At 41.9% G+C, this 27812-nt stretch overlaps 1 protein-coding gene and 1 pseudogene across 3 annotated transcripts in view; both read left to right on the top strand.

The window, feature by feature from the left end:
• The window catches only part of SPIDR (scaffold protein involved in DNA repair), a 396715-nt gene that overhangs the window by 347784 nt on the left and 21119 nt on the right, over positions 1–27812 (top strand). For 2 of the 3 annotated variants that reach the window (XM_090283718.1, XM_090283717.1), the window contains exons 9-13: positions 9300–9387; positions 10958–11098; positions 11191–11250; positions 14454–14664; positions 15337–15489. In XM_090283718.1, coding sequence (XP_090139844.1) covers positions 9300–9387; positions 10958–11098; positions 11191–11250; positions 14454–14664; positions 15337–15489 — 653 coding nt within the window. The remainder of the gene's footprint in view (positions 1–9299; positions 9388–10957; positions 11099–11190; positions 11251–14453; positions 14665–15336; positions 15490–27812) is intronic. The other variant, XM_090283719.1, reaches the window with a different exon arrangement.
• Positions 144–8449, top strand: LOC150004490 (eukaryotic translation initiation factor 2A-like; annotated as a pseudogene).

The following is a 27812-nucleotide window of genomic DNA, read 5'->3' as shown; positions in this document are numbered from 1 at the left end:
GTAATAGAATATACCATACGGTGGATTTTCTTTTTTTTTTTTTTTTTTTTTAAGTATCACTGCACACTTATAATAATGTTTGGTAAAAAAATAAAATAAAATAATTTTTCTTTTTAATTTGCTCTTTCTGGGACAACATAGCACCATCCATGCTACTCCTGAGAGTTTGAGGATCAGAAGAACTGTACATAGTGAATGGACCACCACATTTTACAGAAAACAGTGTTTCCAGGGAATCTGGGGAAAATCGCAAAGTCTCTATCTTTAGTAAGGATGGGAACTTTTTTGTCTTAGCAACAGAGAAAAAATAAATATTATCAATATCACTAACAAGGGACTGCTGCCTTACTTTGACCTCTCAAAGGCAGTTTGCCTTGAGTTCTTTTCAAAAAAAAAACAGAGTCCTGGAAATGTGGCAATCTTACAGTACTTCTGAAGGTGGCACAGCTGGAATACCTACAACCTGATGATGTAAAAACTGAGACATGTTTGAAATCTTTTCATCCAGGAAGAAAATGCAAAATTGGTGTCCATCCTGGTCAGAAGATGAAACTATTTGTGCCTGAAATGTTAACAGTGAAGTTCACATCTTTGAAAACAATTTCAATACAATTGCAAATAAATTGCATTTGCAAAAAAAGTTGATTTTTTTGTTCACACCTGGATCCTAATCACACAAAGTGAGCTGTCTATGTGCCCCTTCATTTGTTGAGTGTATCAGTACCCCAACTTCGATGCACCTCATGCAGCTTTAGCCGATAAAAGTTTTTCTAAGGCGGGTAAGGTTACAATGCTGTGGAATAAAAAGGCTGCTGCTGTGTTGGTAATAGCTAGTACAGATGTTGACAAGACAGAAGCTTCCTGCTCTATGGGGAACAAACTCTGCACTACATTGCAACAAACAGAGAAGGTGCCATATTGCAGTTACCCAAAAGTAGCCTCATTTATGATATTGTTTGGAATTCTAGTTCTGCTGAGTTTTGTGCTATTTATGGTTTCATGCCTGCCAAAGTGACAGTTTCCAACTTGAAATGTGATGCTGTGTTTCAGTTTGGAACTCATCCTCATAATGCAGCCTGCTATAGACCTCATGGACATATATTAGTACTGGCTGGATTTGGAAATCGAAGGGGGCAAATGGAAGTGTGAGATATTTAAAACTAAACATTTCTAAACCAGCAACCTCTGACTCTACATATTTTGCTTGGTGCCCAGATAGTAGGCATATTTTAACAGCCACGTGTGTTCCCAGTATACGTATTACTAATGGGTACAAGATTTGGCATTATACTGGCTCTGTCTTACACAACTATAATGTGTCATCAAATACAAAATTATGGCAGGTTTCTTGGTAGTCATTTTTAGATGGAATGTTTCCAACAAAAAGAAACAAAAACAAAATAAAACATAATTTACCAAGCAGTTCCAGGTGATGTACCCAGTTAAGAACCTAAAGCTTTACCATTTGTATATTCCCAGCTTTAAGAAATAAACCAATCATCAATTCCTAACTTCACAAGGAGAAACCACTTCAGAATATGAAACCACAACCAGTAAATGATAAGCCGTTATCAAAAACAGCCCTTAAAAATCAGAGGAAGCATGAGGCTAAGAGAGCTGCAAAGCAGGAAGCACAAAGTGACAAGAGTTCAGGTTTGGCACCTACTTCTGCCACACAGTGCTCAGCACAAATATTATCTCTTGTCAACTTCTGGAGAACCTGAGATAGACCAAACTATCAAGAAACTAAAGGTGGAAGTGAGAGCAAAGAGAGGGGAAATGAGGATGGAAAGAGACTTTGCAGTGATGGGTGCACAATGCAGTGCGCTGATGATGTTTGAGTTGTAGTCTTGAAATCTGCATAATTTTGTAAACCAGTATCACCCCAGTAAATTCAATAAATAATTTTTTTAAAGAAACTGAAAGCTATCATACAACTGCAAGAACAAGTAGTAACTGGAAAACAGCTAGAAAAAAAGTTAGTTGGAGAAAATTTGAAAAGAGAAAGCCCTTCTCCAGGTGCTGGAAGACTGGAATTGGGTATTTAAAGATTCATAGAAAGCAAGGTGGTTACCAGAAACCAGTGCAAACACATCTGTTAAGCTCATTGGTGTATATGGAATATCCATCTGCCCACATTTAATATTCATCTGTAATTTTAACTATCCCAAGATTCTGCATATGTGTGAAATTATTTAATAATGCTTATTAAAGTAATGTTTGCATCATGCAATCTATATCATGTAAACTTAAGTTTATGAAAAAGAGACAGGAATTTTCTAGCTAAGCTTAACAGATTGAAAGACAGATATCATTGTTTTTTAATATGGGACAGTGTTTACCATATAAACGAATAGATATATACTTTAAATTAAAATAAAAAAGGTTGTATCTATCAAGAAATATGGGCTAATAAATTTTGCGTGGAATTGTGGGTATTCCTGCCTCTACACTTTTGAAATAATAAGCACCACATGGGACATGAGAAAAGAGCAAGAACTGTTTGCAAAGTTCCAGAGAGCAACCTGTTGCAGGAGTTCCTTATTTCCCATGCAACTCAGTATATGTGTAATTTCCTGCTCAGACAGAACAGAAATGTGCAAAGAACTTGCTTTATAGAAAGTTGGGCTAGTTAATATTTTTATATCCCAAATCTTGAGGAAAGAGTTGAGATTAGGAAGGACATTTTAAAATATAACTAGCAACTAGCATACATCCTGTAAAATGTGAAGCATTCCAGAGTTGCAAATTGATCTTCCATACTTATATAAATTTAGACAGTGATTTAAAGGAATAGTACAAAAGGCTTTATTTCAGATGTGTGTTTAATTTCCTTTTTTGTTTGCTTGTTTCTTTGTTTCTCCAACTTTCTACAATTTGGAAAGTTTTTTATGAAATTCAGTGAACTAGCCTTAGGGAAAATTTAGTGATGTTCCCATATCTATAAGTTATTTGTTGGGTATTCTTAGTAGAGGGTGGTCTCTGGGATCAGAATGACTGATTTTATGCTCTTTCTGACTTCATGGCCTTGGGAAAGGCACATCTCTGCACCGCTGGTTAGACAGCTGCTTGAGATTTGCATACAGGTGCTGAGGTGTGGACCCAGCAAGTGGTACATCTTAGTGAATTTAATCATCCCAGCAGCATTAATGAAAATCTGTTTTACAGTATATAGTCAGTTTTTTGCAATATTTTACAGTAGAAGACTTAAATCTTAAATCATTTCTCAAAATTTAGCCATCAGTCAGAACAGCATGTTCTGAAAACTGTCCACATCTTTATACAGATGTTTATGCAAACTCAGATGAAAGTGATATATTTTTCTTAGTATTCTTGTTACCGAGCAAAGCAGGGCTCATTCATGTGGCGCCTTGGTGTATGACCCAACAGTTAGTGTTGAGAGAAACAGGTCTTTATTTACAATATTCCAACCTTGGGAGCAGCTGGGAGCACTTTAGCTCAGAGCCCTGTTCTCCCACGACACCCAGCACTTCCCTTGCTCCCCAAAAGGCTATAAACCAAAACCAAACCCAGTAGTTCCCCATCTCTTATCTGTCAGCTCTCTCCTTCAGGATCTGGGGTACATTGTCATCAGCCTCCATATAATAGTCCAGGAAAGCATGTGCTGTGTTACACTGGATCATGGTGAAGTCCAAGAAAGGCATAAGTCCTAAGAGAGTGTCCTCTCCGTATGTCCTGAGTTCCAAGAGTCTAGATAGAGTCTGGATCTGCAAGCGGAGTCCTTGGTGGCTTCAAAGTCATCTGGAGCAAGCATGATCGAAGCAGCAGCATGCCTGCTTTCCTACTAGCCCAAGCTGCATGGCTGAATGCTGACTACAAACTGCATAGCTGCTGCTTCTCTCCAGGCAGCATGGCTGAATCCCCTTCAGGCTCATGGCTCCTTCTCCTCTTCTCCTCTACGCTGAGTCTCCCTGCATGGCCCTCTCCCATGGTGGGCCAGCTCTCCTACAAAGCTGCCTCGCTGCTACACCATGGCTCTCCCTACACATCAGACCTCCTAGCTGACTCCCATCTGCTCCATTTCAGACTGCATGGCTTCTTTCATCCTCATGGCTCTCCCTAATTTTATATGCTGACCCCGAGCACCAGACATCATTGTTATGAAAAGTATCCCAAGCCTATCATCCACCCTTTTACCTGGGAGCAGCATAGCTTCCCTTCAGGAAGGGCTAGTATGTTAAGCCTATCATCTGCCCTTTTGCCCTGGGCTGCAGCATAGCTATTATCTACTTACCAACTTGCCATAGATATGCAAAGTACCTTAAAAGCTGTATTATCTCCTTTCCCCACCCCCTAAACTATGAGCTGTGGGGACTTTGGGGCAGGGCCATCCTGCCCTGTTACAGTCTTAGCATTCTAAACCATGTTCTCCTTAGCTTCCATAAATGCTGAGCATCAGCACACAGATTCTCTGAAGAGCTCTTGTGCAGGGCCGGTCTGCCCAGAGCCGTAGACTCACTCCCGTGGGTCAGCAGAAGTGATTCAGGTAGCAGCATGTTAGGCTCACGCTGGGCATGGGGGACACACACATAGGGGGAATATGGACCTGGTGCCCCTCATCCTGCCTGTCTTGACTAAGGGAAAGGAAGAGCAGGCATTCCAAAATACAGGTTTTGAGGATTGTCTAGCTTTTTCCTGGCCTCTGTGCACCTTTCTCCCAGCCCTCATACTGCTCATTGGGTCCTGTGTAATCTTCCCAATAAAGATGACAGCATTACTATTGGATTGCAGAAGTCCCCAGCTTTTTGTTTCCTAGAAGCTTTGAGATGCATTGGGGTGTAAGCTGCTAAAAAAAAGTAAGAAAATGTAGCAAAATCATTAAGCAGAGCTGAGGATGTGTTTCAGATCAGGGTTAGATGTCTCCTTACTGGAGACCATGGTCTTAAGTTAATTATATTTATTTAATAACAACTTTATTGGGGTATAATTTATATCTCATAAAATTAACCCTTTAAAAAGTATACAATTCATTGCTTTTCATAGTCACAAAATTTTGCAACCATCATTACCACCCAATTCCAGAACATTTTTATGACCCCTTAAAAAACCCCACACCTATGAGCCCCTGAAAGCACTAATCTGCTTTCTGCCTCATGGATTTGCATATATTAAATATTTCGTGTAAATAGAAACATACAACCTGTGGCCTGTGTCAGTACTTCATTCCTGTTTACGACTGCCTGATATGATACTCCATCGTACCAGGTTCATGTATGCATTCATCAGTTGATAGACATTTGGATTGTTTCCACTTTCTGGTTATCCTGAGTAATACCACTATGAACATTCATATACAATTTTTGCATGAACCATAAGTTTCAGTTTTCTTGGGTAAGATTGCTGGGTCACTGCCAGACTGCCAAAGTGACTGCCCCATTTACCATCTCATCAGCAATGATGGATTTTCATCATTGGTTATCTAATCTTTTTAGGGTCTCATGGTTTCCATACCTCCTATCAATTTGTTAGTGATCTCCTCAGGCATTTGGTAATGTCTTCTCTAGTAAACCAGATCTCTTTGAGAGAAATGCATTTCAGTATTAAGGTAAACGTTTAATTCACTCAGCCTTGTCTTGTGTGTGTATTAGAGTGACAAACTACCCTCTGGAAGACATTCTTTTTTTTCTTCTTAAATTATGTCTAAACTCCATTTCCAGCTAACATTGAGTCTGATTAATTAAATTAAGTGAGATTAGGTAAAAGAAAATGTGTTAGAAGCCATGGACTTCTTAAAAGAAAAATGAAGGCTTATGGAAAATTCTCAAATGAAAGCACTGAGGGACCACTTGCTGTGTATGGGCACCAGTGTGATGCACAGTTTCACTACGTAGTACCAGAAAGGGAGACTGGGAGAGGTGCTGGGTGGCCCTGCTAGCACAGACCCATACACCTTCACTCTTTCATCCAAGGGTTTAGCACCTCTTTAGTGCCAGACCCTCACCTGGGCATGAAGGAGTCTATGGAGAACAGCCACAGAGCCTGCTCTCAGGAAGCTGCCATTCTGAGGATACCAGCGACAGTAACCAGGCGATCTGATTTCAGACGGCAGGCTCTGGGAAAAGAGGATAAGGTGGGTTTCCAGGTAGCAGGAGCAGCTTCAGACTGACAGTAAAAACCCTGTGGTCCTGCGGGGATGCGGTCCCACACATGCACAACTCATGGCTCAGAGTGGATTCCAACACAATATGGGCTGTTGGGCCCAGCCTGACACCCAAGATAGTGCTGTGAGCCACTGCCACCCCGAGTCCTACCCCAACAGCAGGTTATCCTCATGAATAAACAGCCTATTAAAAGATGAAAGCACTGCCCTGACGTCATAGTTCAGGTGGTTAGACAATCGTCCTGATACACCAAGGTTGCAGGTCAACCCCCAGTCAGGGCACATACAAGAATAAACCAATGAATACATCAATAAGTGGAACAACAAATCAGTGTTTCTCTCCTCTCCACTCTACTCTTCTCTCTCTCTCTCTCTCTCTCTCTCTCTCTCTCTCTCTCTCTCTCTCTAATCAATAAGTTAAAAAACTTTTTAAAATAAATGATGAAAAAGCATTATGTAACCCTGAAGATACTTGACAATCCCTTTGAAGAGAAAAAGCTAGCCAACCAGGAAGCAAAGGTAAACACAAAATGGTCAGGATAGCACAGATCATGATAGGGATCCCAATCATGCAGCTGACCAGACAGCAAATATCTAACGGCTCAGCAGATAGGAACCTGAGGCACAGTCCAGAGCTTTGGTTATATGAATGCTTATGGACCTAACAGCAGATCTTAAACAAGACGGGGAAGGAATGAAGGCTAGTCCTGCTGAAATGAACAAAAACACATACGAAACTAGTGGCGAGGGCAAGAAAACCAGAGGCCAAATCAACAAATCTCAACCTAGGAAAGGAACAGTCAACTAGTACAGAAAGAGGAAACGAGAAGTGAGGAAAATGAGGAGAGGCTCAGAAACCTATGGGACAGCTATAAGCAGGCCGACATCTAAATCATAGGGTTGCCAGAAGGTAAAGAAGAAGAACTAGAAATTGAAAAATTATGTGAAAAAGTAATGAAGCAGAACTTCCCTAACTTGGGGAAGGAAATAGACTTACAGGTCCAGGAAGCAGAGAGAGTTCCAAAACAACTGGACCCATGGAGAACCACACCAAGACACATTATCATCAAGATGTCAAAAATTAAGGATAAAGACAGAATCTTAAAAGCAGCAAGAGAGAAGAGAATTATGTACAAAGGGGTCCCAATAAGACTACCAGCTGATTTCTCAAAAGAAACTCTGCAAGCAAGAAGGGACTGGCAAGAAATATTCAAAGGAATGAAAAGCAAAAACCTACAACCACGATTACTCTATCCAGCGAAGCTGTCATTCAGAATAGAAGGGCAGAGAAAGTGCTTCCAGGACAAAGTAAAACTGAAGTTCATCAGATCCAAACCACTGTTATATGAAATGTTGAAGGAACTTGTTTAGGAGAAAGAGGATCAAAACTCTGAACGTTAAAATGAAAACTGTATCACAACAACCAACAACAGAAGCTAGGGAATAGAAACAAAGGCAAACTAAGTAGGCAATGAGAGTGGGAAAGGTATGGAGAACATATAGGAGGTCAGCAGGGAGGGGGAAGAGGGGAAAGGGAGGGAGATGGTACAGGAATTAAGAAGCATAGTAGGAGGGAGTGGAGTAGACAGGAAGATGTTGAGAAGAACTATATGAACAACCTATGGGCATGGATTAAGGGGGAGCAGGAAAACGGGAGGGGAGTCACTGGGTGGAGGGGAACAAAGGAAAAGGAAGTTGGGACAACTGTAACAGCATAATCAGTAAAGCATATTAAAAAGAAAAAAAAGAAAAGTCTGGGAAAGGGAGGTAGTGAGTCTTTATATACTGCATTCATTTTGGGTCTAGGAGATGTGCAGTGATGGATTGACATTTCCTTCTCTTTTGAGCATTTTTACCTGTACCAAATAAAAGCAGTCATGGTTAGAAAGGTGCACTGTGCAATGTGACTTACACTCTTGCCTTTCTTTTAAGAGGGGTTATATCGTTCCAGTTTCCTGTCATCTATCATCTGTAACATAACTCATTCTTTTACTGCTTGCTGTTCTTCAGTTACTTTAAATTTTTTCTTTCTATGGTTTCTTTGATTCTTTAGTTTCACTTTTTTCCTCTCCAGACCCCCATTCTACTGTAGCCTGCCCTCTGCCTAATTGAGAAACACCTTGGAGATGAGACCAGTATCCCCATATGTATCTGCAGACACCCCTACCCACTACCCCAGCCATCCCAGCACCACCTTCTCAGGACAGACCCAGGCACTCTGGCTTTGAGGATGTGCTCAGCTGCTCTTCAGCACAGCTCTCCCAGGGCTCTCCTATCACCGTTCTTGCTTTCAGGACCTCCAAGCATGATGCCATGAAGCCCCTGTAGAAAACAAGAGGTAACTTTCACCCAGCTGATACCTGTCTTGAGAAAGTTTTAAATTATCAGCAGGTTCTTGTGTTTGATCTGGAGTTGGCTTCAGCCTCTCACTCCTGGTAGTAGCCCCTAGAACCTCTGTGCTCTCCCATGGCGTAGTGTGTGTGTGGCATGTGCTTGGCGTGGGCTTTTTGTAGGGAAGGTGGGGACAGTGCCTTGCCAGCCTCGCTGTGGGCAGTGGAGGGCATGTGGTGGCTGTAGGACCTCTGAAGAAATACTTTTTCTCTCTCTGAATCTAAACTACTCTGTTGCTAGACAATGCAACCTTGAGCAAGTTAATTACCTTGCTGCAATTTTTATCTGCACAAATAGGGTTATCATGAAATTTAAACGTAACACATGTACGATGCTTAAAACAGTCTTTGGCTCATAAAAAAGTACTAAGTAATCATCAGTAGCAATTGTTACTCTTATATCTGGATTTTCAAGAGTTAATACTTTCCTAGAAAAGAGGATTTCTTTACTAGGATTTCTAGGATGATTTTGAACTCACATAAATATCTTTTCATTCTTAATTATTTTCTGTATAATCATTGCAGTGGCTGTATATTTCATTGTGCTGATGTATTATAATTTAATGAACAATGTCCTCCTGTTCCTGTGAGTCAAGTTTGAAGGTCTGTTTGTATGTGTGTCCACTGTCTTTTTCATCTGAATTGCCACTTATTCTAAATGGTGGTTCCTTGGCATTAGGCTAGTGTCTGTTAAGCAGATCTACATATGACCAGCTCATTGACCAAGTACTTAGTAACTGATGTTTAGCGCTGAATACCTTTGACAGCATCTTCTTCTCTTTTTCCAGGACAGCTGGGCTTTTCAGTTTGATTGATACTCTGTGGCCTCCAGTGATACCTCTGAAAGCACCTGGCCATGGCCAGGCCTGTGAAATGGTAAGCTCAGCATTTGAAGAACTCTCCCCTGGTCAGCACCATGTGCCAGGTGCTGCGCCAAGCACTACCTCTGCAGTCCACATCCCCAAGAAGCCCAGGTCCAGGGAGCACGAGCCAAGAGAGACTCAGAGCCACTCACATTCCAAAGCCCAAGCTCTGGTTGCTTTCCTTGCTGTGCTGCAGTATTTTCTTCTTGAGGCTAATTTATGATGGTGTTTTTAAACCACAATCATTTGGGTCAGCAGTTAGGGTCTTAGCCTCATACTAGACGAGACACAGAGTAACCCCCCACACATACAGCTTCCATTTATCAATTATAGCAGAAACTCACATAACCTAATAAATAAGAATCCCTTGATACTCATACAGCCACCAGGTTAGCCAGAAACTCCCATTCTCCTGCTTCATCAAATTGTTTATGGTAGTTGCTCACAAGTAGCAAAATTGACTGATTAAAATGTGTCCCCTCTTCTCCATCCTGAGTTTTATCCACCAGGCTGGCCAGTACTGCCTTGAGCCATAGTTTCCAAAGCTGAAAACTGGGGGTCATCTTAATTCTGTAGTAGCTGTCTTCTTCGGGCAGCAAAATTGTTGTCCAAAATGTCCATTTCCAATTTTTAAAAAAGGCTGTGGTGCACTTATACAGTGGAATAATATTCAGCCATAAAAAAAGAAAGAACTCACTCTGGCTGGTATGGCTCTATGGATTGAGTGCTGGGTTGCAGGCCAGGTACCTGGTCGGGGACATGCGAGAAGCTATATTTCTCTCGCACATCAATGTTTCTCTCCCTCTCTTTCTCCTTCCTTCCCCTCTCTCTAAAAATAAATAAATAAAATATTTTTTAAAAAGAAGGAATTCTTACTCTTTATGACAGCATGGGTAGACCTGGAGAGTATTATGCTAAATGAAATAAGCCAGTCAGAGAAAAACAAATACTATATGATTTCACTTAGATGTGGAATCTAAAGAACAGAATAAGAAACAAAATGGCAACATTCATAGATAGAGAACAGACTAACAGCTGTCAGAGGAAGGATTTTGGGTTAGGTGAAAAAGGTATAGGGATTAAGGGGGTGGGGGAAGACACCAGTATGGCGATTACCAGAGGAAAAGAGGGGTGGGGGAGGTAGAAGAGGGTAAAGGGGTTATAAATGGTGATGGAAGGAGACTTGGCCGGGGAGGGGGTGGTGGACACACAATGCAATATACAGATGATAGAACTGTACACCTGAAACCTATATAGTTTTATTACCCAATGTCACTACAATAAATTCAATTTTTTAAAAAAGGCCCATTTCTAGATTATTTGAGAGGAAGAAGTTTCATTTTCAGTATACTCTGAAGAATAAATTTCTAAAATGAAATATTGTATCGGTAATAAATTCAAAAATACAAATTTTTATACTTGGTCCCCTAGGAAAACAAAATAATCTATTTCTTACATAGATATTTCTCATGAGCCTTTCAGAGATAGTATGCATCTATTAATAAATATGTATATATTAAAGACTAGATTTTATATTTGAATCTTTTAACAGTACATTCTATGTTCGCCTTTGTTGCAAACAGGTAAAACCTCATCTGCCTCCTCCTAGCTTCTGTTATATCCTCACTGCTCATCCAAATCTGGGACAAATTGATATAATTGAAGATCCCATTTCTAAGTTGTACCAGCCTCCAACTCCTCACTTATTAAGAGAAATTCTCCAGGTAATGTCTTTGTTTCTAACAAAGTCTTCAATTACTTTTTTTGTATTTCTGTGTTTTTTGTGATGTTACTAATCTTTTTCAATGCCTTTCAGACTGATGATCTCGGTACCCGCTGCAGTTTCTATGCCAGAGTGATTTATCAAAGACCACTGGTAATCTATTCATCTCTCTTTCTCTTCTCCTCCTCTCCTCCCTCCCCCTCCCTCCCTTCCCCTCTGAGGCCGTCTCCTCCTCCTCCTCCTCCTCCTCCTCCTCCTCCTCCTCCTCCTCCTCCTTGTCCTCCTCCTTCTCTTCTACATTTATCAAAGACCACTGGTAATCTATTCATCTGTCTCTTTTCTTCTTCTTCTCCTTCTCCTTCTCCTCCTTCTCCTTCTCCTTCTCCTTCTTTCTTCTCTCTCTTCATAACATGTTATAATGCATAAGGTTTTATAAAGTTTATTAAAGGATCGTTCATCCCTGTTGGAAACTAATGAAGTACCAAAATAGAAAAACATTTTAAAAATTCAGTTATGCATGCTTTGTGCTGAAGGGGTAATAAATCCATTTCTTGAGTAGGTTTGGATTACCAGTCACTGTGTTAAGTACTGAGATATAAAATGACCTGGATATAACCCTACCCTGGAAAAGTCTCAGTCCAGTAATCCTAGTTCCTTTCAGCACACTTGGGCCCTCTCCATTCATCTTTCTAGCTTTTGGTGTGCTCTGTGTATGAACCTTCCTTGCACCATCTTGTCCAATGGGGGAGACTTCCCGGGGCTTCTACTGATGGTCTATGGCAACATTTTTACAGAGGATGTTATTGTTACTGACTTTGCTCATAACCCAATGATAAAGATGACCTGATAGTTAATTTCAAAGGAAATTAGGCCATTTTGGTTCCATCAAGAGGTTTAAAAGGAGACAATAAGCCAAATCCAGGCTATTTACAAAGAGTATCTAAAATCTTTGAAGACTGTCAGAAAAACTCTAAACTTCAAATAATCTTGTAGAAATAAATCTTTACCCTTCTTGACATATCTACCATTTTTTTATTCCTAAAAAATTCTTTATAACTCCATGGTCCAGTACAGAATCATATATTGCACATAGTTGTCATGACTTATTCACCTCCTTCAAATGGAACATTTCTTCATCTTTACTTATCTTTTATGACCTTGATATTTTTAAAAGAATGTCCCCATTTGTATTTGCCTATCTTATAAATACATTCATATTATGCATTTTTGACAGGAAAACTACATGAAAATACTCTGTTCATATCAGGAGGTATACAGTCAGTTTGTCCGGTGCTATATTTCATCAATTCATAAAGATGTTATTTTCCAGGTTTCTTCACTCTAAAGTTAAATAATAAATATTTCATACTTATTAACTAATAACTGTCTAACAAATATTTTGCAGGAAGCTACATTGAGACTATGTAAATATCCTATTTCTTATCAAACTTTTACACACACATTTTAACTTCCATATGATTCTTGCATGAATTATTACTGATAGTGGCCAAATGGAAATTTTCTAATTCCAGCATTCCTTCTGCATTAAAGAATTGGTATTGGGTTATAATTAGGATCTTTTCATTTCCCTGATTTATTATGTATGCATTTATTTATATCAGTGTGGACCAGTGGATTCAGTTTTTTATTCAGTAATTTGTAACTTTTACTATAATTATTTTAATGTGCAAACTTTCCCACATTCGAGCTGGCTCCTGTGTCCTTTGGATATGTTCACATCCTTCTGTATACTTCTTTATTTTCTGATACAATAAGAAATTTCAAACTGATTTTGTACTTTATCTGCTCTGAAATCAGCCATCTCTTCAGTAGCCCTGGTTGATTTTAAAAGAGAATGGCTTTTTTTTTTTTTAGAATGACATTTAGAAGCCAAGATGTGGGTACTGTGTGGGCTCATTGCTACTGGGATGTCATTGGCCCTCTCAATGGACAGAGCGAGGAAGTCTATATGGGTAAACTCATGCACACAAAATCCATATATATTTCTTTCTGTCTATCTCTATCATGATTTTACACCTGTATCTCCAACTCTAGACCCTTACCTCCGAACTGACTCTAGGGTGTCCTATTTCCATACTTATTTATAACTGAGAAACCTGGCTCTCATTTTGCTCAATTTAACTTACTCTAATTTCCTATATATAACCAACCTCCCAAACACATGAGCTGCCTCCTCCACCCAGCCCACAGCTCCTGACCATGCAAGTCACCTCCTCTGCCTAGTCCTGTCAGTTAGCCATGTGGAATCCTCATCCTAATCACACCATCCATGCCAGCAAAACCAGCTGAACCTCACGCCAACCAGGTTCTCATGGCCCAACCCAACTGGCCACAAGAGTCTTCCCAGCCAAACCCTTGACCCCATTTTCATCTACTGAAACCTAAACTCTGATCAACAGTAAGAGGCAGGATGCCATTTTAATGAACTTGAAAAGGCATTATAACATTTACAGATAAGAAACAATTATAATGAAAGGAAAAAGGAAAAACTATTGCAGATATAACAAATATTTGATCCCTGCTTTTTATACCAAAATCTGAAGGCAAGTAAGATGTAGTTTTGTCATAGTCAGTTTGGGCTTCTGTAACAAAATACCATCGACTGGTGGCTTAAACAGCAAACATTTATTTCTCACAGTTCTGGAGTATGGAAGTCAGAGATCAAAGTCATGGTCAGGTTCTTAGTGAGCACCACCCTCTGGGTTCACCAAAGGACATCTCCTGGTATCTTCACAATGTGGAGAGCAGAGAGAATAATCAAGGGCACTAATCCCATTATGAGGGCTTTACTCGTATAACTAATTACCCCGCAAAGCCCCCACCTCCCATTATCATTACATTGGAGGTTAGGACTTCAACATATTAATTTGGGGATGGGGGGTTATAAACATTCAGTTATAACATTTTCTAACCCTTAGGAAACTTACATCTAGCAGGAGAGAAGAACGTATATGTTCTAAATATAAACAATGTGGTGATTAGCATTATAGATAGGTGTACGAACATAGAATCAGGAGACAAAGAACAGCAAATACTTCCTGAGTAAGTCAGAGGACAGGTAGAGTAGTTAGAGCCAGGGAAGGGCAGGTTATATCACAGCAAAGGAGTCCTTTAAAAAGGTGTAAGGTTGGGGCTCACAGGGCACAGCCATGTCAGCTGGGGCTATGGCCAAGACATGAAAGGTCTGTTGTATGCTTTTAAATATTTGTTGAAATGACGTTAATGTAAATATGTGATAAAGTTAATGTAAATAATAGTCCTCTAACATTGCTTTTAAAAATAATTTTGGTTATAAGAATAGCTGTTAAGTTAATAGTCTTAACTGTGTCTTGTAGCTAAACAGTTTGCTTCTTCTGAAGCAAAGGGAGATTTGGTTCATGGTGACTGATGTCACCCTGCAAGTGCAGGATGAAAATAACTCTGGCTTCCCCAAAACCTTGCCGGTCTGTGTGACCTCCTCATGTGTGCTCGGCCAGGAAGTCCTGGAGGTGCTCACCAAGGCTGCCGCTCACAGCTTCTTCTTCAGAGATGCTCTCCGAGACCAGGGTATGCTTTCCTCTTCTTGACAGCTTTGATCCAGTGGTGACTTAGGATTCCATAAAATGGCTCTGTGGCTTCTAGATGCCTCTGTCTTGCTTTGGAACTGTTGGCTCTTTCACTAAGACCACTGTGAATAAAGGTATATGGAGCAGAATAGGCACATGGGACTGATCCCTGTCACAGCCACCTGGACAGAACCAGAATCCCTTGCAGTGCTGACAAACCCTGTGAGGTACCATTGGTCACTCAAGAATTATCTGTTGTGGCACACTTTACAGGTACAGAAGCCACTTAAGCCTTGCCTGAAACATGACTTTTTAAAACAAAAAGCCACGAATTGTAAATATGTACACCTAAGTCAGTTGGCCCTTTTTTTCAAGGAATTGAACTAGGATCCTGCTTCTACTATATTTGTTTTGTGTGTTTCTTTGTTTGTTTAATTTTATTGAGGTATAATTTGCATACCATAAAATTCACCTTTCTGAATCAAATTTGAATCTAGTACTTGTGTGTTTTCAGCTTAGCACACTGATGATTTCAGGGCTTCCTTTCTACCAAGTGTATGGACACAATGAATGAACCCCTCCCCACTTGTACCCCTTGGCCCACACAACTCATGGCAGGAAAACTCCCTTTTCTCTTCAGGGGTTCAGTAATCTGAAATGTCTCTATTGACAGGTCGGGTTGTTTGTGCTGAACGCACTGTCCTCTTGCTTCCAAAGCCCATCTGGGGTGTGGCCGCTGGGGCTCACTCCTGTGAACTGGCCAGCCCTGTGAAGCTCGATGAACTGGATTCTGCCACTCGGGTCAACTCCATTTGCAGCATCCAAGGTAGGTAGTCCATCTTACTTGAAATGGTATTTATATTTTCTGAAAAATCACACTTGTCAACGAGTATTTGTTGAGTGCCTGACATGTTCCAGACATCGGATACATGAGGAACAAAATAAGAAGAAGGTCTTGCCTCTTGGGTTTATAGTCTGTATTGAAAGACATAAGTCAGATATGCACACAGCCAGATATGGAACTACAGCATTCCAAGTGTCCGACCTTACCTTGTCAGGGAGGTCACTGAAGTTTCTCTAATGACAGAATCCTTGGGTGGAGATCTCAAAAGTAGGAGGGAGCTAATTAGATGAAGTGGTGCATTCAGGAAGAATATCTGGTGGGGAAAAAAACAGGACTTTTAAGGATTGCTGACAAGATAGAGTGGGTAAGCAAGCACCAGTCTGGAAGGAGGCAAAAGAGGCATCTCGGTAGAGGCAGTGACCTGAGACAAAGCTGGAGGGGCCAGTTCGCACATGCGAGTTGGCAGCTCTGTCATCTTACACAGCATGGCCCAATGTCCATCTCTACAGAGCAGAGTGGAGTGGCTGGGGCCATGTGTAGTAGCCAATTGGAGGGCAAAGGAAATCCAGGAATAGACTCCATTAAGAGGGAAATTGACAGGTTGGATAATGAATCTAGTGCAAAGAGTGCAAGGCATATGTGGAGGAGAGTAACATACATGATGACCTCTAAGATTCTGGCTTAGATGAGCAGGAGATGGTGGTGTTGTTCAATGAAGTAGAACATGGTGGAAGAGGCCAGCTTTGAGGGAACAATTTCAATTGTGTGTTAGAGAGTTGAGAAGATGTTTCAGTAGCTGGTTGGATATATGAATCTGGAGCTGCAAATAGCATTAATACTTTCCTTTTTCACTTTATAAAAATTGTTAGTGATAAAAGGAATACATGTCCATTGGAACTAGTGAAAGATGAATGAAAAGAAAGGTGATGATGTCCCGCCATGCACCCACCATGTAGCACCCTCTTCAGTGGAAGCATGTGTGACTTTACAAAATGGGATAGCTTGCTACATGTTATTCTGTCTCTTGCTTTCTTCTCTTGATTCTCTAGCAGGGATGACCATCAGGTTACAGTAGACAGAGATCTAACTCAAGATATTAATCATCACAAAATAAATTGTCCCTTCACTGATGGACAATCCAATGTGTTCTTCTGTTTTGCAATTAATTATAAACAAGGATGAAGTAAATGTCTTGCCCTGCATCAGTCCCTACTGATACCTATGTAGCAGGATTTCAGGGTCTTAGGGTTCATGTATTTTTTAACCATCTTTACTGAAATATAATTGATGCCACAATCCACTCACTTAAAATGTTTTAGCAGAGTCACAGGGTTGTGCAACTATGACTGCTATCTAATTTTGCAACATTGTCATTGCAAAAATAAATCTCATGCCCATTGTCTGTTACTCCCTATTATCCCTCCCCTTCCCCACCCCTCCCCTACACCCTGGTCTTAGGAAAGAACTTACCTACTTTTTGTCTCTATAGATTTTCCATTTTGGATATTTGACATACATAAAATTATACATGATGTGGTCTTTCATGATTGACTTCTTTCACTTAACATAATGCTTTCCAAGTCATCCATGATGTAGCACATATCAGTACTTCATTTATTCTTATGGCTTAATTATGCATATAATACTTTGGGCTTATTCATCAGTTGGTGTATATTAGGCTGTTTCTACTTTTTGGCTGAACAATGCTGCTATGAATATTTGTGGAAAAGCTTTTGTTTGAACACCTAAAATTTTAGGTATGTATCCAGAAATGGAATTCCTAGATCATAGGGGAACCCTGTGTTTAACCTTTTTGAAGAAATGCTGAAATGTTTTCCAAAATGACCACACTATTGGTCTTTGTATCCTTAAGAGTAAAAGATAGCCCTGGCCAGGTGATTCAGTTGGTTGGAACATTGTCTGCACACCAAAAGGTTGCAGTGGGTTCAATCCCCAGTTGGGGCACACAGGAGGCAACTGATCTATGCTTCTCTCTCACATCCATGTTTCTCTCTCTGTCTCCATCTCTCCCTCTCTCCCTTTCTCCCTCTCTCTCTCCCTCCCACCCTGCCTCTCTCTCTCCCTCTTCCTCTCTAAAATAAATAAGCATATCCTCCAGTGAAGATTTTTAAAAAGAGGAAAAGATATTACTAAATTGATTTCAAAAAAGTGTACAAAAATTTACACTTCAAAAAGTAATGTCTAAGAAGTTCTGTTTTCTCCACCCTTGCCCACCACTAAATTTCTGAATCTTTTTGTGATTTTTATGAATAGCAAAAATTATGGCCCCATTGTTGCTTTAATTCACATCCCTGTCTGCTTGTAAGACTGAGCACTTGTTCATTGTGTTGAAGTCATTTTGATGGTTTTCTCTTCTGTGCATCTCCTTGTAGAGTTAGTACCAAAATATAGCTCATGTTGTGATTTGCTGAGAAGTGAGAGCAGTATAGCATATAGCCTAGTGATCCTGAAGAAAGCAGGCTAACAAGTCACCTATCTCCATTTTCTCATGTAAAACAGGGCTAAGAGAATCAACCTTAAAGCATTGTTGAGGATTAAAAAGATAATTCACTTGAGGCTTTGGGGGTTTGAAACACTCACAGACTAGTGGAGAAGATAGACATCTTATCACTTCCACTGCCACAGATGGGGATGGCTGGCTGAGGGCTGGAAGCCACAGCAAATAGTGGGTGGGTGACCGTGGGACCATCAGGACTTCTCAGGCAGAATTGGTAAATGCCTTCCAGACAGATGGGCGGGCATATGGAAACACACGTTCGTGCCTGGAGCACTTGTAAAAACTTCATATGCTGGAGGAGAGTGATATGTAGGGTGATCGTGTTATGGGCTGGGTCTGTGTTGCTCTGCTTTCCCTTGCCATGCTAAGGAGGCTATATGATCAGATTTCTTTATTAGTGAAGCGATGCTGTGAGCATCATAGATAAACTATGATGCCAAGCAGGGATTGGTTGTTGGCAGGAAGATGAATTGCACAGACCCAGAATTGCAGAGACTGATCGAACTCTGTGCAGACTGCATGCAATGACTTCTGCAAGCCCTCCTGCACAGTGCCCCCAGGCAGACAGCCAGGCTGTGAGACAGAGCATGTAGCGTGGACGGGCGTCCCATGGCTGATGCACTGTGCATGCTCTTTGAGAGCTTCTCCACAGCCTGCCACCCTAGAGACTTCCCTCCCACCTTCATTCTCCTCGTCTCCTCATTGGTTGCTACCTATTTTCCTCCAATTTGTTCCCCTCTCTAAAAGGCCCAGGATTGGTCATGAGCTGAGAGGAGAGAGAAAGATGAGGGGACAGCATCCCAGTGTTGTTCTCAGCCCCACGTCTGACAGTCACTGCCATGCCCCTCCCTAGTCAGGCCCCACCCTAGGGAAGCCTATTATAAGGCCTGTTATAAAACTCACCACCACCTATAGCATGATTTAATGAGAAAATATGTACCTGAAGAGCTGGCTTTCAAAGGAGGTAGCTAACACATTCTTTTTTTTTTTTTTTTTTTAACTCAGTCTTACCTATATTCACTGGCTGGTTTGGCTCAGTGGATTGAGCGTCAGCCTGCGAGCTAAGTGTCGCTGGTTCGATCTTCCAGTCAGGGCACATCAGAGAAGGAAAACTCTGACTCCAAAAAACCTCCGCTGCCTTGCGGCATACCTCTTCAGGGGAAAGGCTAAGGGAGTAAACCCCGACAGAAAATCCGGAGCCGGAGTCCCTAAGGCGGTTTGACGTTGTAGTCAACACCGGCAACTCCTGCGGCGCACCTGAAACCAAGCTGTATTGACTCTGTCTTTCCCTTGGACCCTTCAGCTGCGAAGAGAGGGGGCGTCTGCTGCATGGGCAACAGCAGACCCTCCATATCACCCTGCCCAGGCTCTGTAGCTTCAGCTTCACTGGAGAGGACACTCCAGCGTCATCGCAAGATGTCGATTCAACACGGGAGGAGACAGATACCGTGTCACTCCCGAGTCGGACTGCACAGCCATTGTCGGCGGTGCAGATAGACTCTTAAGAAGCTACACCATCGTCTCTCGAGACGGACGGCTGCCGACGACGACAACGACCTATATTCAGTGGGTGCCACTAAGATATGAAAAGAGGAAAACATGTAGGTACTTGGGGAAAGAGACCTTTTTTTTTTTTCTAGTTTCTGAAAAATTATTTTTGAAAAAATAATCTATAGGTGGGATTTACAGAACATGAAATTAATGTTTTAAAGTGAGCAATTCAGTGGCATTCAATTCATTCACAATGTTGCACAACCACCTCCTATTTTATATTCTGCCTATTGACATCTCAGTGGCTTTGAAAACAAAGTGGGATTCTATTTTTTAATAACAGCTTAATTGAGATGTAATAATTCTGTATCATGAAATGCACAACTCTGGTTTTTTAGTGTATTCACACAGTTGTGCAGTTATCCCTGCTCTGCCAAGTCCTGGCAATCACGAATCTACTTCCTATCTCTGTAGATTTGCCTATTCTGGACATTTCATAAGAATGGAATTATATAATATGTGTTCTTTCATTTCTGGCTGCTTTCACTTAACAGAACATTTTCAAAATTCATCCACATTGTAGCCTTTATCAGTGTTTCTTCCCTTCGTATGGCTTAATTCTCCATCAGATGGACATACCACCTTTTGTTGTTCCATTCATCAGTTGATGTCCATTTTTTGGATATTTTAAATAATGTGACTATGAATACTCTTATAAGCTTCTGAGTAGATACATATTTTCTATTCTGTTGGATATATTTCTTTGTTTTTATATAGTTTTCCTGTTGACCACCATCATAAATAGAAGTGCAAAAGTAAAACTAGGAAGAATGTGCGATATCTCTGCACTTAGGGCAAGACATCTGTAAAAAGTCGTCGTCGGCAGCCGTCCGTCTCGAGAGACGATGGTGTAGCTTCTTAAGAGTCTATCTGCACCGCCGAGAATGGCTGTGCAGTCCGACTCGGGAGTGACACGGTATCTGTCTCCTCCCGTGTTGAATCGACATCTTGCGATGACGCTGGAGTGTCCTCTCCAGTGAAGCTGAAGCTACAGAGCCTGGGCAGGGTGATATGGAGGGTCTGCTGTTGCCCATGCAGCAGACCCCCCCTCTCTTCGCAGCTGAAGGGTCCAAGGGAAAGACAGAGTCAATACAGCTTGGTTTCAGGTCTGTAAAAAGTAACCCCATCCAAAACGACAGAACCATGACACTGAAGAGATTTAGGACCTCTGAGTCCAAACAAAATGTCCAAGGGCTATTTCAGGAAAATATAACCCACAGTGAGAGAAATCCATTGTCCATTATAACCTCTCTGGAGAGAGATGGTGTTAATAGGGGTTCTTCATGGACTCTAGAAAAGGGCAACTCACAAAGGAAAATTTGGCCATTTTACCAGCACTACCCACAGAAGAGCACCTGGGCTTCTCTGGCTGCCAAATACTCTTGAGTTGTGGGGACACAGAAGCCCTTAGCCTTCTGGCTTCACAACATGGCACATGCAGGATCTCCTCATTCCACCTATCCCCTCACTCTCTGGATGGCACAGCTGACTCCAGGCACCTGGCCTCCAGCATCTTGGTCACCAGGTAGAAAGCGCCATCTGGAGAAGCTGACAGTTTGCTCTTAGATGGTGCTACTGAGGCCCATTGTTTGCATCTGACACACCATTCCCTTTATCCTATCTCTCACAAGGGTTTGCCTGTCACAGCAGGGCTTAGCTCTGGGAATATGAAAGGAGCTTTGCTCTAAGTGGACAGATACAGCCTCACATATCATGCTATGGTGGGCCATGCCTTGGGCATCATGGGGAAATGACAACTGCTGGGAAAACTGATGAGGCTCACGGATCCTTAAGCCCTACTTGTCTCCACACAGAATCTTCATGTAAGGGATGAAAACTAAATATTTTTTCAGTAAACAATAGGCAATTCGACCTATCACAAAACTCTATTCCTAGTAGCATAAAACAAACTTAAATGGCCCAGCGATAGGGTTTCAGACCCTTGAGTACCTAAGCAGTGGAAGTATTTCTAGCTGTTTGCTAGAAATGATATACTTACCTCCAAATCTTTTTGGACTTTACTAAATGTATCACTTGCCTAAAGTTAGGGATGCCCTGGTGATAGGGGCTGCTGTCATCAGCATTAATGGAAAACATCTGCATGGTCACTGGTGTAGTGACTACGTGCCTGCCACACTGAAGGACCAGAGCAACTGGAGCTCCCCACGCCCCAGGCCACTCCAGCCACATCACCAACACAGAGCATCACTGTCTGGGTCTGAGTTTTTATTCAAGAGCTTGATCAGTATGTGCACTACTCATGCCATAGTTCTCACTTCCGTTATGCAATAAAAAGGATGTTTCAGTTATAACTGACCTTCCCCATCTGTCCATTGCTCATTCTACTCTCTTCCCAACTTAAAGCAGAGAATTCAGTAAATAGAATGCCCCCTCACCCTACCCCATGGCTAGACTTTCCCAAGGGGATACTAGTGGAGAGAGTGCTATTTCTAAACAGTAGAGTAAATAGGCTCCAGTAGGCTTATATATTTCCCTTGTATTAAAATGAAAAATTACTTATTTTTTGAGCCCTTAAATTATAAATTGGTGAGATCCCCATTTCTAATTAAGCCAGTTCTGTTAGGTGCTTTTTCCCCTGTCAGTCACTTAACAAATATATTCAAAGTATTTTACTTATCTCTGGCTCTTTAAATAGAGAAACATTGGAGAGCCCCACAGCCCCTTCCTCTGAGAGCTCTGTGTGAAGGTTGAGGGTAGTGCAGGGGACAGAGGCGGTAAGTGCAGGGGACAGAGATAGCACTGAACACAGGCACTATTGGTTTGTCAATCTAAAGTTCGAGGCCTCTTGCAACAACTTAGTTAATAAATGTCCTAGATGTGGCTCCAGTGGCCTGAGCAGGGAGGTGGCCTCACCATTCCAAGTGTTGCTGAAGAGCTGCAAGTTCCAGTCATGTCCAGCCAGTCCCACCGTGACCATCAAGGCCAACATCAGGGAACTCGCCTTCACCAAAAAACCACAGCCAGCCAGGGCACTGGCTTGATCAGAAGGGTCTCTGGAAGCAGGCTAGAGTGGCCAGGGCAAGGGCCCCCACACCCACGGGTGCCAGGGTTCACTCTTCATGTCGTACAGTTGGTTTTGGCAGACATACACTCTCATGCAAACCACAATTATAGTATCATACAGAATAGTTTCGGTGCAAGGTCACGCCCACTCCCAGTACACTTCAAGCTCTACGGGCTGCCAGGAACAAAGTCCAGAAGACCGCCCGCCACTGTGCCAACACCTATTGGCTAAACCTGTGCAGAAGCATCCAGGAAGCCGCCGATATAGGCAACGCACGAGGAATGTATGAGGGTATCAAGAAGGCAACAGGCCCAATCCCCTTCAAGATCGCCCCCCTTAAGTCCAAGACAGGTGAGGTCATCACTGACCAGGAACAGCAAATGCGGCGGTGGACCGAGCACTACCTCGAGCTGTACGCAACGAAGAACACCGTAACAGACACTGCTCTTAAAGCCATCCCAGACCTACCAGTCATGGAGGAGCTAGACACCCCACCTACTGCGGCAGAGCTCGGCAAAGCCATCGACCGCCTCGCTTGCGGGAAAGCACCAGGAAGCGACGGAATCCCTCCAGAAATCCTAAAGAGCGGGAAACCAGTCCTGCTACAGCCGCTCCACCATCTACTCTGTCTCTGCTGGAAGGAGGGTTACATCCCCCAGGATATGAGAGATGCCAACATTATCACCATGTACAAGAACAAAGGAGACCGCAGCGACTGCAACAACTACCGGGGCATCTCTCTCCTCAGCGTCGTCGGCAAAGTATTCGCCCGGGTCGCTCTTGCCCGCCTGCAGACCCTTGCTTCCCGCGTCTACCCAGAGTCCCAGTGTGGCTTCAGAGCTGGCCGATCAACAGTGGACATGATCTTCTCCCTACGCCAGCTACAGGAGAAGTGTCACGAGCAGCATAAACCACTCTACCTCGCCTTTATCGACCTCACAAAGGCGTTTGATCTGGTCAGTCGAAGCGGACTCTTCAGCTTGCTACGGAAGATTGGCTGTCCACCACATCTGCTTGCTGTGGTCATGTCCTTTCACGACAACATGCACAGCACGGTGTCCTACAACGGTGCAACCTCTGAGGCCTTCCCAGTCAGCAGCGGAGTAAAGCAGGGCTGCGTCCTCGCGCCTACGCTCTTCGGAATCTTCTTCTCTATGCTCCTCCAATTCGCCTTTAAGGACTGCAGCGAGGGTGTCTTCATTCACACCAGATCCGATGGCAAGCTCTACAACCTGGCCCGTCTACGAGCCAAGAACAAAGTCAAAGAGGTGCTCATCCGTGAGATGCTCTTCGCCGACGACGCAGCTTTGACATCACACTCCGAAGAGGGACTCCAGCAGCTAGTCACTTGCCTTTCCCATGCATGCAAGGAGTTCGGACTAGCCATCAGCCTGACGAAGACGAATGTTATGGCTCAAGGCACGGGGACTCCCCCATGCATCACCATCGACGGATACACCCTGGAGGTTGTCAACGACTTCACTTACCTCGGGTCCACCATCTCGAGCTCTCTGTCAGTCGACTTGGAGGTCAACCGGAGAATCGCCAGGGCAGCCACAGTTATGGCCAGACTGAACCGGCGAGCGTGGAACAATTCCAGCCTCACTGAGAAAACCAGACTGCGCATCTACCAAGCCTGCGTACTCAGCACTCTCCTCTATGGCAGCGAGACGTGGACCACCTACGCAAGGCACGAAAGGAAACTCAACAGCTTCCACATGAGGTGCCTGCGACGCGTCCTGCATGTCGCCTGGCAGGGTAAGGTCCCCAACACCGAGGTGCTGAAGCGAGCCAATATGAGCAGTTTGCATGCAATTCTTAGCGAGAGACGCCTCAGGTGGCTCGGCCATGTCAAAAGAATGGATGCAGGCCGTATCCCCAAAGACCTCCTCTACGGCGAGCTAGCAGAAGGCCAGAGGATGACAGGGCGCCCAAAACTGCGGTTCAAAGACATCTGCAAAAAGGACATGACACAATGCTCCATCAATCTCAACACATGGGAAGTTCAAGCAGACAACCGCCTAGCCTGGAGGCTCGCGGTCAGGCAAGGTGCGTCACGCGCAAAGGCTGCGCGCAACGAGGAGGCGGTCCAGAAAAGATCGAGGCGGAAGCAGCGTCAACAGCAGCAACAACGGCCATCTGCCTTCACCTGTACCAAGTGCGGCAGGGATTGTCACTCCCGAATCGGACTGCACAGCCATTCTCGGCGGTGCAGATAGACTCTCAGGAAGCTACGCCATCGTCTCTCGAGACGGACGGCTGCCGACGACGACGACGACGACGACGACGAGTTTCGGTGCCCTAAAAATCCACTGTGCTCCACCTGTCCTACCTCTCCCCCTATCCCCTCCCCCCACCTCAAACCCTGGCAACCACTGATCTTTTGACTGTCTCCATAGTTCTGCCTTTTCCAGAATGTCATATAGTTGGAATCACACAGTATATAGCCTTTTCAGATTGGCTTCTTTCATTAACAGTATGCATTTAAGGTTGGTTCCTCCATGTCTTTTCTTGGCTTGATAGTACATTTCTTTTTATCACTGAATAATATTCTGTTGTCCAGGTGTATATGCCGTTGTCAGTTTTTTTATCCATTCACCTCCTGAAGGATATCTTGGTTGCTTCCATGCTTTGGCAATTATGAATAAAGCTGCTATAAACATTTGTGTGTAGGTGTTTTTGTGGAAATGTTTTCAACTCATCTAGGTAAATACCAGTGAGTGCACTTGCTGCATCATGTGATAAGACTCTGTTTAGCTTTGTTAAAAATTTCCAGACTATATTCCAAGGAAGCTATTCTATTTTGATTCCTGCCAGTGATGCATAAGAGTTGCTCCCCATCCTCAGCAGCATGTCGTGTTCTCAGTGTTTTAGATTTTTGCCATTCTTATAGGTCTATCGCAGTATTTCATTGTTTTAATTTGAATTCCCAGAATTTCCTCAAAAAACTAAAAATGGAACTGCCTTTTGATCTAGTTATTCCACTGCTGGGATTATACCTGAAGAATCCTGAAACACCAATTCAAAAGAATCTATGCACCCCTATGTTCATAGCAGCGCTATTTACAATAGCCAAGTGCTGGAAACAGCCTAAGTGCCCATCAGTAGATGAATGGATAAAAAACTGGTCCACTTACAGAATGAAATACTATACAGCAGAAAGAAAGAAGGAACTCCTACCTTTCACGACAGCATGGATGGAACTGGAGAGTATTATGCTTAGAAATAAGCCAGGCAGCGAAAGACAAATACCGTATGATCTCACCTATAACAGGAACCTAATGAACAAAATAAACAAGCTAGCAAAATAGGCATGTAAACAAGGGACAGACTAACAGTGATGGCTGCGGGGGGTAGGGTGAGGGGGCATGTGGGCTCGGCTCTAGTCAAGGAACTAGTATTAATGACCCATGAACATGGACAACAGAATGAGGATTGACTCTTGGGGGAGAGGGTACAGTAGAGAACAATGGGTGGGAAAATTGGGGCAACTATAATAGAACAACAATTAAAATTTTTTTAATTGAATTCTCTAATTGCATATAAATTGAGCAGCTTTTCACATGCTTATTTTTCATCTGTATATTTTCTTTGATGAGGGTCTGCTAAGGTCTTTAACCTATTTTTAATCATGTTGTTCATTTTCTTCTGGTTGAGTTTTAAGAGTTCTTTGTGTATTTCATCCTTTATCAGATATGTCCTTGGAGAATATTTCTCTTAATCTGTGTCTTGTCTTTTTATTCCCTTACCAGTGTCTTGCATATCAAAAGTTTTTTTTTAATAGTTAAATAATAACTATTTAATAATAATAATAAAGTTCCATCAATATAAATTATTCCTGGTAATTGTCAGAGCAACATTAGAGCACAACATATATACAGTTAGTTTTTCACGCAACCCCTAGGAACAGCTGAGATGTTGTTAATCAATAATATGAAAATGCTACTTTACAGAAATCTCAAAATCTCTAACACCATGCCTGATCACACTAAGATATCTGTCTTATGGTAAAGATAAAAATTTTAGGTTTCTAAGGTCTTGTGTAGAAATACATATATAGATACATAGATACATAGATATTTGTAAGTCATAAAAACATTCATGACATATTTAACCAATATATTTTTTAAAATTTTAACATCATTTCCAAGACAGTAAAAAAAAATCTTTCTCTGATTACATTATATAATTTTCTTGTGTATGGCATGTTTTGATATATATCTATGCAGTGATATACATATAGGCACATACACATGTATATATCAAAAGTAAGTGCCTCATTATTTTAAAATACATCAATACTTTCTTTCACAGAAAGTTGGCCCATCTTTTTTTTTTTTAAGTATATTTTATTGATTATATTGTTACAATAGTTCCAATTTTTTCCCCTTTGCTCCCCTCCGCCCAGCACCCCCCCCTCCCCCAACAACCCCCTCCCCAAGTCCATGCCCATCATATCAAAAGTTTTGATTTTAATGAAGACCCACATCATTTTTTTCTTTCATGAATTATGTTTTTGGTTTTTTATCTAAAAATCCATGATCAAACCCAAGGTAACCCACACTTCCATGTTTTCTTCTAGGAGTTTTGTAGTTTTTCAGTTTATATTTAAGTCTATGGTCCATTTTGAGTTAAATTTTGTGAAAGGCATAAGGTTTCTTTTAAGATTTACTTCTTTCTGTATGTATATCCAGTTCTTTTACACTGTTGTAAAGTCTATCCTTTCTCCATTGACATGTCTGTACTTTTGTCAAAGATCAGTTGACTGTATTCATGTGAATCTATTTCTAGGCTCTATTTTGTTCCACTGATTTATATGTCTGTTCTTTCACCAATATCACACTGTCTGGATTACAGTAGCTCTATAGTACAAATATGTCTTGAAGTTGGGGTTTGTCAGTCTTCCAACTTGGTTATTATTCAATATTACCTTGGCTATTCTAGGTCTTTTTGCCTTCCATATAAACTTTAAAATCATTTTGTTGATATCCACAAAATAACTTGCTGGGTTTTTTATTGGGATGGTCTTGAATTTGTAGACCAACTTAGGAAAAATTTACATCTTAATACTGCTGAGTCTTCCTATACATGAATGTGAATATCTCTATTAATTTAGATGTTCAATTTCTTTTAGCAGAAATCATTTGGATCTTGTAAATATTTTGTTATAATTATACCTAAGTATTTCCTTTGCTTTAGCATTAATGTAAG

The sequence above is a fragment of the Furipterus horrens genome, unplaced genomic scaffold (assembly GCF_987537825.1).
Source record: "Furipterus horrens unplaced genomic scaffold, mFurHor1.1.pri manual_scaffold_7, whole genome shotgun sequence".
Classification (NCBI taxonomy): Eukaryota; Metazoa; Chordata; class Mammalia; order Chiroptera; family Furipteridae; genus Furipterus; species Furipterus horrens.
Note: the sequence above shows the minus strand (reverse complement) of the source record. Positions and strands in the feature narration are given on the sequence as shown.